This window comes from Carassius gibelio, chromosome B7 (genome assembly GCF_023724105.1).
Source record: "Carassius gibelio isolate Cgi1373 ecotype wild population from Czech Republic chromosome B7, carGib1.2-hapl.c, whole genome shotgun sequence".
Lineage (NCBI taxonomy): Eukaryota > Metazoa > Chordata > Actinopteri > Cypriniformes > Cyprinidae > Carassius > Carassius gibelio.
Window position 1 is genome coordinate 14,485,174 of NC_068402.1, and position 13,062 is coordinate 14,498,235.

Sequence of the window (13,062 nt, forward strand, 5' to 3'; positions counted from 1 at the left end):
GTGAAAAAAAGCAGATATTTTCTAATTTTAGAACCAAACAATTAAGCTGCCGTTTTGAAGGTCACAAAGTATTGTTGTTCCGTTTATTAAAAGAATCTATTCTCTAATGAAGTAATTAAAATTTCAAAGACTTACCCTTATATACACACTTAATTTTGACACAGAGAATTTTCACTTTTATAGTCTTTGGGTTGGGCTCATTTTAAATTAACAACATGTTGCTGTATTTGATCATGTCCTTTAATGTATAATTTAGCCTTGTAATCTTGCTCTACCATTCTAAAAAGTAAAGTTATACTGTGAAGTTTGGGAATTTTGAGGAAAGTCAGCTGGACCTTGACTAAAAAGGGTTGCACAATGTAATTGCAATGCACTTTTAATCCAGCTGTTTTCTCATTTTAATTTTGAGTAAAGCACCATTTCAGTGTCCCACTGCTCCATTCATCGAGGGTCATTCAATCTCAGAATAAACAATCTCCTCTGTGCTGCATTCCCACTGTGACTCACACCATGAACTAAAGCTGAATTTTGTTTCCTGCCAATGTATGATTTATGGCTGGTCTGTGTGTTGGTATTTTCTGTATGGAGTAGCTATGTTTGGGACCACCATCAGGTTTAAACGGACAGGTCACTCGGGGCTCAGTGAACTAAGATTAGCCGTGACTCTAATTGTGATGCTTTGAGAGTAACATTCCACAATCATCTCTTCTGAAAGGAAATGCCATGTAATTAAATGGTTTAAAGGATGTCAGAATATAAAACTAATCATATATGCCTTACTGACAAAATAATCTCAGTTTTGAAACTATTTATTTAGTGGTTTGCATTTTGGGAGTCTGATTCTAAAAGTGATTTTCAGAAGGACCTCCAGTCTTAGTTGAGTCCATCGCTTGACCTCCAGAGGCACTTAAAGGCAAGAACGTCTAGAGTAAATAAAGCCTCTAGAAACGAGATAAGGTCAATTGGTTTTTAATTCAGCACAGATGAAGACAGACAGTGAAACTGGACCATTTTCTCCTCTACTCTGTTCCCTCCCTCAGGTCTCCGAGGTTCACAATGTTTTCTGCACTCTCCCTTTCCTCTATTCCCCACATATTAAATACACTAGTAGTGTTTCTACTACACTTGTTTCCATACAAGTACAAAAGCTGTCACTGTGGTGGTACAATTTCGAAAGCCACACTTTTGTAACTTATGTACCCCAATAGCTGCATGAAAGTATCTTAAAAGTATAGATTAGTATCTAAATGGTACATATTAGTGTACCCAGTAACAGCTTTTGTACATTATTTTCTGGGAGTGTACTCTCACCTATATAGATCACATGGAGCATGGTTTTCTCCAAAAAAAGTTGGACCATCTTTAACTTTTGTAGATGAAAAGAAAATACAGAAAATTGTGAAGTCAGTATAGTGTAGCCAAGAGAAGAACTAGATAAAAGCGAATCAGATCCGTCTGTTGGCAGTTCCTGGCTTCAGATTCGAACCTCCCTGTGTTGTTTTTGCTCACAGAGGTGCAGCTCAGAGCTCTTTTTATGTTTATCTTTCTCCATGGTGCCTCATTCTACTGGACTTCTTCAGCTGGTATATAATTGATGTAAATCAACATTTCATAAGGCCTTTGGCATTTGCATAGATGATTTATGGATTTATGTTCATTCCTTGAACCAATATATTCAGTGTAACACATACAACACTAAAATAATGCAGTGCAACATACATTAATTAAACATGTATGTAGTAGTACACGTGTACATTCAACAATAATGTAGTGTAAAATTACATGTATTGTCTTTTTAATCTCATATTGATTGTAAATTATATGACAATGCATGCATATATATTTTTGGCATTTATTAACATGATAAATGCATTTTACAGCTAAAACTTGTTTTGGTTTAGCATTTTATTCCTTTAAAATTATTTTAAAAAATGTAATGTGTATTTCGTAGGTCATGTGTACTGTACATATGTGCTTTTTATTTATGTGTTTACATTCCACTTACATTCTAAAATATAACATTCAAAGGAGCATTGGTGATGCAGATCATGTGATCTGCACTTTTCACTGTCCATTAGACTCTAACTACGGACAGGCAAGCCTACTGAGTTTTGTGTGTGTGTGTGTGTGTGTGTGTGTGTGTGTGTGTGTGTGTGTGCTTGCTCTTCCATGAGCACACCTGAGCTCTTCGGCTGATGCGAAGCCTCAGGTTGCTCCGTGTCGAGAGCTGTTTAGGGTAGCCATGCGCGACAAAGCTGCCTTCAATCGTGTTTGTCTGTCACTAATTCTCTGTCTCCACTCCATCAGAACCATTCATTTTTCAGTTAGCATTCCTCTCCATCTTGGACTTACATTTGAGTCTTTTACATGCGTCTTTGAAGACATGAAAGAGATGCTCTGAAGTTTTCCGGAATTTGAGATTTGCCTGTTCTAACAAACAGCATGCTGAATATCCTGATATCCTCGCTGGTCGATGCGGATCGTAACATGCGATGGAGGAGGATTGAGCGATTGTCCTCGTTGGCAGTATTTATCATTCTATTTCTTTGTGTTATTTTTTCTGTGTCGCTGAGGTTCATCCTGTGCAGAAATTGTCCTTTGTGTTTCAGTTTATTTTGAGTTAAATTTGTTATAGTCATTCATGGCTTCTCCAATGCAAATATTTAGCATTTATTTAAGTGTCTTTCTGTAATAAATGTATAGGATTTGTATTGCTTTTTGGGCAAACATATTGGTCGCTTTATCTTCTTAAATGTTTTATAGCTCTGTCCTATCACTTCCTCTCCCTCCCTCCTTTCATGATTCCTGAAGCCTATAGCTATGAGAGAATGTGACCTCTTACACTGAGTTATTTTGGGTTTAACCCTCTGGTCTGGTTTATGACAAGAATTTATCCAGCAGCTTGACTAATCCAAAATATCCCTAGCCTCACTCCTGGACCTGTCTGTCAATCATCAAGGTATTTGTGGAATTACATCTACGAGCAGAGACCTTGTGACCATTAGCCAATATGGACTTTTAATAGAGAACATAGTTAGAGTTCAGTGTCTTCAAACAGTGTAAGAATTGGTTTCCTCAGATTACAATTCATGTTTTTTATTTTTGACTGTGCTTAAGTGGTGCATCAAAGTAACCCATGTCTTATAAGGGATTGGTTTGCTATTTTTTGTGTGTGTTCTGTATCTAATTTGGAAATTGTGGTACAGAGTTAAAATTTATCTTTTGTTATCCTTAGTTTCGACTGTTTTCAGAAATGACATCTTTACCATCTTAATGACTCTGGAGATCAGAGACAGTTAACTTCCTTTGTTACAGACAGTTGGCTTAATGAATGTAAATTAAACCATTTTAGTCTGTTGTTTGCTGAACTCAAGGAATGCTTCAGGGACCTCAAGACAACCAAATGATTGATTACTCTTAAGGAGTCAGGGATATTTTGTGCTTTTGAGAAGCAGTTTTTCTTTTATTTTATCAGTTGCAAACATAAGTTGACATTTTACAGTAAAAAGTACAGCCCATAATGCTGCTTTTAAAACAATACAAACCGCATTCTCTGGCTCTGTCCTATGGGAGGGAACCCGGAAACCACAGGAAGCAGTCTGTATTACAGCAATTATGTCCCGTTAGGTTTCCTGAGTGGTTTGTTATCAACCAAAACTTGATCTAAAGTTTAAATTACACACAGTCTTAGAAGTATAAATAAAAAGTCTAAGTATTAGAATGCATAAGTAGTTTGCCTTTTCTAGGTTTTGAACAGAATGCATATTTTGTTTCCAAGACCATTTTTTTTAAGTTACTGAATGTTTAAACAAACATCAGAACACATGGAACTACTAAAAAAGACTTTATAGTTATTATTTTCTATTTCTATTTTAATTTTATTATAAATTAGAAAACAAGCTTAATTTGACACGTTTTGGAATGGCTGGTTAATTAAAAATGTGTTTAACAGTCCAACAAATTAATTTTTACTTGTTTTGTGAGATTATTTTATTTTATTTTTTTACGTTAAAACATAGAAACTCCTTATTTCTCCTACTTAAACTTTTAATCGACTACCAACAGAAAAGCAGGGAGCAACAACTCTGATTCCACTTCACCTTGCTTCCCTCTCTCCATCCCATCCGCTCCCTGGTCAAAACAAATAGGTCAGGCACGGGGGCGTAACTTTAGTTTTTATTGTTGCATTTATCGTTGATGTAAAATAACCACACATTTATTACATAACACGCGACACTAACACACTAAACAGCTGCATACACATAAAGAGTTACAATTATATTTCTGGGATTGTGGTTATACAGCCCACACTGTCCCGGTTTCCACCCAACCACCCCCGCAGGACTGCAATGGTCCATTCCAGTCAGACATGTCATGATTGTTGCTGGGAGAGGAGAGAAGCGAGGCTCGAGCTCATCTGTTTTGAAACTTCTGCCACTGTGGGACGTTTCGCATCGATATTATTGAACTTCGTGGCGCGGTCGACTTTAGGACAGCAAGGTTTTCTTGATTCATTGTTGTTTTTCACTTTATTAAAAAGAGAAAGAGACTATAAGCAAGGTATTCGCGTAGCTTCTGAAGTTTGTACGTGTTTAACGCGCAATAATAGATGATGAACTTTGGACTGCTGGATTTCAGTTGTGTTGACATGTCTTTGGCCGGTCAGAAGAAGTAAACCCGCTTTGCCCGGCGCTGTGGCGGCTGCTGGGCAGGACGAAGGAGGAATATTTTGTTTTGGGTGAAGTGATATTCAACAACAGTAAACTTGCTACGCCGGGAGCCAGCAAGATATCAAAATGTCTGCCAAGGCTGCAATAAATAAGGTAGGAAATTACTTTACTAAAGGTACTTTTCAAAAGAATTAGACGGGATACGAGTCCTGGCCCATTTAAGGAGCGATACATGTCGGAAAAGACTCATTCTCCACACGACTGTATCCCATTTTCCTTGTAATCCACGCGAAAGGCAGAATCTTAAAGAGACAGTTCAACCGAAAGATCGGTTCAACCGAAAAGTTAATTCATCCTTTACCTTTTCCCATGTCATTTTAAACATGTAACGTTACAAGTTTTTAGGTTCAATGGAACAAAAAGGGAAAATGACTGCTTCAGTTCACAAATCATTTTCATTGCACGAAGAAAAGGTGTGATGAATTTGAATGGTGACCCATACTGCCATTCTGACTTCTCATTGCAACATTGCACGCACAAATAATACGAGTACATTTTGCGTGAACTGTCCCTTTAAGATTCTTGGACATTTAAAACGCGTTCAAATTGAAGCTTGAGGAGACTCGTGATGTAACTTACCTGTTGATTATAAATGGCACTGAAATGTCAAGACTTGTAAAAGTCAAAGAGGTGTGAAAATTACTGCACTTTAATTATAGGAACTATTTTTTTTTCGCGTTACTCAAAATTGTAGACCAACGTTCTCTCGGGATAGTCAATAATGCGCACACAGGGAAATCTCTACCTCAAAATAGTCTTCGTTTGTCTGAATAATGTGGGCAGGATTTTGCAGGTGCAGGAAACTACTACTCGGGCCTGTGCAAATGCAGATAAATGCCTCAAATTATGTACGAGATTTGGTACAGTTATTGTATTATATTCAGTCTGCATATTCGTTTTGGGATTGTTTACACTATAAGGCATTTACACACACACAGACCTGACCAGAACGACTCGAGGTTTTGTGGTTCTGTATCAGCTAGAGTTTGCAGAGAAGTCGTTTTTGTGAGGGTTACGTGTGTAAGGTGGCTCACGAAGTACAATGGTGCACATTGTTTATGTATGTGTTTATGCTGATCTTGAGTGGGCTTCCTCTTCCACTGTACTGTGTGAGAAGCATATGAAAACACAGGAATGTGTACTGCACATACAGTCATTCAGGTTTGGTGAGTTTCTCTTGATTAAATGGTTGCGTGATGATGTAATGCCATGGTGTGTATTGACATTGTATCAATTTACACCATTGACATTATATACATTTAGCCTTAAATGCATCTATCTATCTATCTATCTATCTATCTATCTATCTATCTATCTGTCTGTCTGTCTGTCTGTCTGTCTGTCTGTCTGTACATCTATACATGATGCAATACATGATACATTTATTTGAGACGACATTGTTTCCAAGAACAGCATTTATTTAAAAAATAAATATTTTGTTGCATTGTCTTTTCTTCTTTTATCTTGTCTTTTAAATCTTACTGACCTAAGCTTTTAAACTATATAAAATATATTTAATATATTTAAATTACTGTAAAATAGTACTAGAATAGTATTCGCTTTATTTTTGAGGTAGAAAATCCTTCGTATTAATAGTTGCTATTTTTAATAATCAGATAATGTAGTTATTTTTACTTTGTATCCCAAAATAATCCAACAAGATAACAAGATATGCTTGAGAAGGCACATCTTTATTTTTCCAGGTGGAAATTTGTATCATGTCTGTTTAAGGTGTGGATCTCTCTGGGTGACCTTGTTTTTGTGTCCTAAAGTTTTGCTCAACCTCCCCTGTGTCCTTGTTTTCTCTGGGAGACATTGTGCTGTCTCTGCTCTATCTGCTGTATTTTGTTTTGTCTCCTAGTTTTAAATATGAAGACTTAATGTAGATGATTGCGTTTTCATTTGGTCTTTTGGAGAAGGGGGAAAGGACTGTACTCTATACTTATTTTGGGACTGTTTGTTCTTTAAAAATCACTGAATAGTTCCAGAGCAGACCAGATATTACAATGAGTGACCTGTGACTCAAGCCTAAAGACAACTAGCGATCCTATATTCAGTATCGGTATCGGTTCGATACTGCCATTTTCTGCTGATCGTGATATCGGTCAGACGAGACTGATCCAGATTCGATACTGTGCGTATACTATTTTTTGTTATTATTAAGCCCCATGAAAGCCAAAAAACATTATAAAGTACAATTCGGTTGTTAAGCGCTGTTTCCGGGTCCAAGCATCAACTCGCTTCACTTGAGAATACGACCTCAGCAGCCGTTTATGAGCACTGTTTATTCATATAAATAATTTAAGCTAAACACTTTCAAACTTACGGTATACACTACAGTCTCCGTGCTCACAGCGTCCCAAACACAAATCATTTTTATATATTTTTTTTATATTTTCATTGTCTGGCTATATGGGACTTCGGTATGGAGTTAAAGGTTAAGATTAAAACTTTTTCGCTAGTATTCTATAACATTGTGAGTTTATATTAGCACCTTTTTGTTGTTTTCTCGTGGTAACCGATGGAGCGTTTGGACACTGAAGTGCTGCTACGTGACGTCAGACTTAACAAGCGAATAGAGTTTTCGTGCAATTTATTTAATGTGTTATAAAGTCATTACATAGTTTAATGTGAGGTACAGATGAATATTCAATTGAAGTTCAGGTAAACTCTTCTCTCTGGTGCGGCTGTCTGTCATCCAGCATTCAAACTGCTTGTTGCATTCTGTTATGACGGTTAAGACAATGAAACTCTCTCCAAGATGATTAAATGTTCTTAATGTTATACTTGATCTGTAAATAAAGATAAATGGTTTTGCACAAAATGAATAAATTTTGCTGGAGTTTCGTGCTGTTTCTAAATAGAGAGCACTATGAATCGTTCGTCTTGTGCACAGTGACTGAAATTTACAACTGTTAAAAGAAAAGGCACATATTTAATACTCTACGCATCAATATCTTTTACAATATCAATATAATTGCTGATTGTGTTGCCTAAAATGATCACGTTCTGCTACAGCTGCCCCGCTGAGTACTGGCCCACTCTTAATTTTCTACAAACTTACTGGCTACTATACAGAAACTGCAGGGATGACACATGCAGAGGATCACACGTACACTTCTGCTTTCTCCTGTCACATGCAATGAAGATTTAAGTTTTTTAAAGCCTGCCTCAGACAGTTCCAGAACACTGAAAGCCCAGTGGGGAAGACTGAGGCGGGTGGGCTAATAGTGGGTGACAATAGCCTAATGAAGTCCCCATTAGCTCAGCATTAAACTAAGTAGAAATGTGAAAATGACACAGCCAAGTGGACCATCACCTATATATATATATATATATATATATATATATATATATATATATATATATATATATATATATACTTCTACACCCACATCCATCACTCATAAATCATAAAACATCTATCATAACTGGTAACAAAAGAATAAGAGAGGTGAGGCAGTAATACTGACAAACGTGCAATATAGGTCCTGTGGTGGAGCTGCACCAGGAGTCCAGTGCTGTTGCTCACTATGGGAACGGCTCAAGCTTTCCAACAACACAGTCACACTTGAGTCTGACTGTCTCTGAGCACCACACAGGACTCTGTAAACAGCACATTACATTATCTTCAAATTTTTGTCTGTGGCAAAAACATATCTAGATAAAGAAACGAACATTCCTCTTACCAGCAGAGGAAATTGAAAGTGCATAACTTTATTTTTTCCTTCTTATATGTCTGGTACAGCAGTAAAGTGGAGATGTGTTTGTCCTCTGATGATTAAAAAACCTATTCTGCAAGCTCTCAATGAGGGCCAGAGGCTCCAGCAGTAATTAACATAACCTCTCCAGAACAGAAGCGTAGTACACAAGCTTTCTCTCTCTCTCTCTTTCTGCTTTGACTATGAATACAAGCTTGAGGGGCCTATTTATAGTATTAATACAAATAATGATCTTGTATTTTGTGCATGGGACAGACAGACAGACAGGTGATCAAGGCTTTATGTACAGTTCCATATTAAACACCTTCATTTACATTCAAATAGGACATTAGATTTAGTTCCCTCTAGATTTAATTAATATTTCCCCCCTTAGAATAGACTGGTTATTAACTCAAAGAAAAGAATATGGCATGGTGTCACTGTCAATCCAGAAAGTCAGATACTACAGAGAAGGGTGTGAGAGTGAGACAGTCCAGTTTAACAAGAAGTTTTCTACTCAAGAACAAACAGATGTGATCAGTACCAAATGGTGACTTGATCCCACAACTGTTACAGGATTTGCTTTTTTTACTGATTAGCTTGATAAATGAATCCAAGCACTTTACTGGTTTGTTGTTCATACCCTCTGAAGTCTAGGAGGTTTTGGGGGCGTTCTATAGATATGTCTCTCATGTCTCTTCGTTGAGTATTCACTGAGTTACTGTTCATTTTAATGACACGTTTTTAACATTTGAATCCATCCAACAGATTTGCAGAGCTGTAGGTGCTACATGGAGTCAGAATGGTTTGGTAGACCGTCCCATAATTTATTGTTTATTTATGTGGTGTTTGAGCATCTATTCTACTTTCTCCAAACCACACCATGCATCAGTTGTTTGTATGTAAATGTTGTCCATCATTTCTTAATTTTTTCATCTATCTAGCGTCTGTAAGCTGTGCATGTATGGAACAAATCTTTTTTTGTGCTTGGTTTAAAAAAGTGGTCTATGTTATACTGGGGATTATACTGGAGTTTTGAAACTGGCATTTTCTTTATATAGTAAGTCAAACTGTTTTATCCCTAAGATCAAGGATTGGATTTATCATAATTTCATCCCTTTAACTTTAACATTTTCCATCACATCTAGCAGTGCTACTTGATACACACCAATCTGGCTGAAAGAATGGGGCACATACAAAAAAAAAACATCTATAATCTGAATCACATGTCGAGTTTTAGTGAGCCGCCTTCTCTCAACCATGATAATACAGAGCCCTACAGGAGATTGTGGGCTACAGTGACCCAGACGCACACTCAGCATGCCAAATTCCTTCATGTTACCTCAGCTTGAACTGGCTGAATATTTCAAACAGGTGATGCCCATGTCTAGCTCTGTCTATTCTGAGCAGATCTGGGGAGTTAGTCACATTGATAAGGTAGATTATTTTCAACAGTATTGCCCCTGTATAATTGTTGTTTAAGCAATGACTAAATGCAGACTGAGTTTGAAGAGATTACAGACCTCACAGAGTTTATTTACCTCTAAGACTGTGATGGCTGTATTTTTTTGATAATGGTCTGTTATTATTGTATTGCATATGCATAATGATAGTGATTGCTGCTAGATTTGGTGTGTTTGTGAGGATAGAGTGTGTGAGAGTGTTGGGATAATGATGGTCTTCCTTTGGAGGATTGGTTGGTGTGTATGACTCGGTGGATTAGAGATTTTGTGGCTTTTATGTGAGTGCAGCACTCTGAAAAAGAGCAATCACTCTTGTGAAGATACTAGAGCTGACTAGCTCACTGCCACACGAAAACTCACATCACATCTTGTAAAAACTCTCTTACTAAAGTCGGTTTGTGTTTTTTTTCTTGGTCTGTTGTCGGTCCAGCTTTCCATTAGGCCTGTTTTCTCAGACCCAGGTCCGCTGACCTCAGCTTTGCTGTGTCCACAGCTCAAAGCAGGTTAGCTGAGATTTACTCTTGTGTTTATGAAGTTGGGAAACTCTAGAAGGCTGTTTTGAAGATAACGCTTGAGCAATTTCCTCACTGTTGCTGCGCCCCATAAGCTTTAAGCAGCAGTTCAAGAGTTCTTAGACTTTCAACTTCTCTTGAGCTATTTTAATTAAAGCTTTATCACTATTTTAGATATTGTAAGAGGGTCTTGTTTATTTCAACATAAATTAATAGATTTTGGCTTGAATCTAAAGTTCTGCTTGTTTCAAACACTGAAATCTGGTATAGCTCTACTGAACAAGCTTTTGTTTCCATTGATTTGAGAGCTGAATAAATCAGGTAACTTGCAGAACCTGCCAGAAATAAAATTTAAGACTTTATAAGTTAAATAATAAGACTTTACTCCTGGTTTTGAAGGTATATTTTAAAATGGAAATTAATATTTCAGCATATTTACACCACAGCAAACTAGTTTTCATTTAGCATTAGGGCTGCAAAAAAAAATAAAAAAAATTCAAATATTCGTTGAATAAAAAAAAAGAAAATCCACATTTGCAAATTTTAGGTCTGTGACGTTATCAGTGGTGCATGAAATGTGAAAATGATGTAAGTGTCATTGTATTTTTATGCTTTTGTTAGCTTATTGAACCCACTAGATGCTGTGCTACTACCTTGTTCATTTAATGTATTGCGGAAAACGAGAGCATCAGTGTGAAGAAGATGTTGTTTACGTCAAAACAGAAACCAAGACTTTCACTCAGAACGCATTTATCACTTTTTGTAGAGGGATATCAGCGTTTCAGAAAGTATCCTGCTCTTTGTGATTGGTGTTCGGTCCTTTGTATTAAACTATACATACACGCATGGTGCCAGGTTTTTTTTTTCTAATTGTTTTAGCAACTTTATTATTTATATATGGTTTATAAACATTTTAAACATGATGCGCTTTTTTTTAGTTATTTTATCACATTTTGAAGAAACGTGCATATTTTGTGTGATGCGCCCTCTTGTTTTAATTTAATATAATATTTAATAAATAATATATTAATAATATTTAAATAAATAATATAATATTTAAGTAGAAAATTCGAAATTTTTCAGTCATTTTGACAGCCCCATTTAACATTATATAATTATATTCACATGTGGTATCCATAAATAAATAATGCCTTTTTTTTTTTGTCTTTTCCAGCCACATCAGTCCTTCCACTTTGCACAGCTTATAGTTGATTATAGTGAGAGTCATTTTGGTTTGCTTCAGTCTAGACACTAGATGTTGAGACAGACTTCATTAACTTTTTGTGTTAAAGGAATTATGCCATCCCTGGCCTCAGATGTTTGCAGTTCTTGGTTTAAGATAATCAGTTTCTGTTCAGTTACTCTCTGGCTCTCTATCTAATTGTCACCTGTAAGGGCTTGGGAATTCCTTTGAGTGAGACTGGTCACGTACCCTCGGGTGGCAGGCCTGTCCAGGGTGACTGTTGTTTCTGTGGGTCTGGGATAGAAGCAGAAACAAGGTGTTCTATTTATCCCTCTCACTCATCATTTTGCCCCTGTCTAGGGATGCTCATATTGACCGTTTAACCGTTAACCGAAAGTAAACATTTTGACCGATTAATACTATCAGTTAAACGGTTTAAAACGTTTTTTTAAGTTTTTTTTTTTTTTTTTTTTGTTTGCTGCATGGTTTACAAATAAAATAGCCTACTATATAGCTTATATTTATTAACTCACGGAGCGGGTCGGCACCCGAGCAAGGGAAGCAAAATGAAGCGAGCGAAAAGAAGCACTGTGTGGGATCATTTTAACAGAAAGGGCGACGATGTTACCTGTAAATTATGCGGCGGCGTATTAAAATACAGCAGTAGCACAAGTACGATTTACGAAGCAAACACCCACGCGCTTCGAGTGATGAAGGGCAACAAACACTGCCCTCCATGTTATCAGGGAGAAGATGCGATGCACGGTGATCTGAGAAGATAACGCACTGATTATCCAGAAGCAGAGGTTGACATCTATATGAGAGATGATCCTCCTTCTCTGGATATTAATCATCTTGACTGGTGGAAAGCAAATGAAAGGCGCTTCCCGAAGCTGGCCACTAGCGAGACGTTACCTGTGTATTCCCGGTACAACGGTCCCATCGGAGAGGGTGCTTTCTACCGCGGGTCTAACTGTCAACAAGCTGCGCTCCAGACTGACCCCACATCACATTGATATGTTGCTTTTTTTAAATAAAAATTAGACAAGGAGTTGAGGTAGGGCTGCTATTTTTATTTAACGAAAAATCTTAGTCTAACGAAAAAAATCCCGGTTTTTGAAAGCTTCATTCAAACGGATTCAGTGTTTTCTCTTTGTCATCTTAATTTGTTAATTATTTAAGTTTAAAAAATATATTTAGTGTAGGCCTATTGCGTTTTTTATTTGTAAATTTTTTATTCTATTTTTCTCTCATTGTCAGAAATGCTGCAGGTGCGTGGAAATTTTAACTGAAACCGGTTCTGTATGCTGCTGCTGTTTGCACGTTAAAATAAACCCTTTTATATATAAAAAAAAATGTTTGTATTTTTTTAAAGGGTCACAGATACGCGTCAATCTTATTTGTATTTAATGCCAATTCAATATTATAATCTTATCAGTTAACGGTTAATAATCGATTAACGAGCGGCGGTTG

At 36.8% G+C, this 13,062-nt stretch overlaps 1 protein-coding gene across 23 annotated transcripts in view; it reads left to right on the forward strand.

Annotated features, from left to right (window-relative positions):
* The window catches only part of tjp1a (tight junction protein 1a), a 100,332-nt gene that overhangs the window by 40,123 nt on the left and 47,147 nt on the right, over positions 1-13,062 (forward strand). For 6 of the 23 annotated variants that reach the window (XM_052561631.1, XM_052561635.1, XM_052561632.1 and 3 more), the window contains exon 1: positions 4,351-4,823. The exons of 15 other annotated variants lie outside the window; for them this stretch is intronic. In XM_052561631.1, coding sequence (XP_052417591.1) covers positions 4,797-4,823 — 27 coding nt within the window. In that variant the 5' untranslated portion in view covers positions 4,351-4,796. Of the gene's footprint in view, positions 1-4,349; positions 4,824-13,062 lie in introns of those variants that run through there. 2 more of the 23 variants (XM_052561626.1, XM_052561628.1) reach the window with 1 other exon arrangement.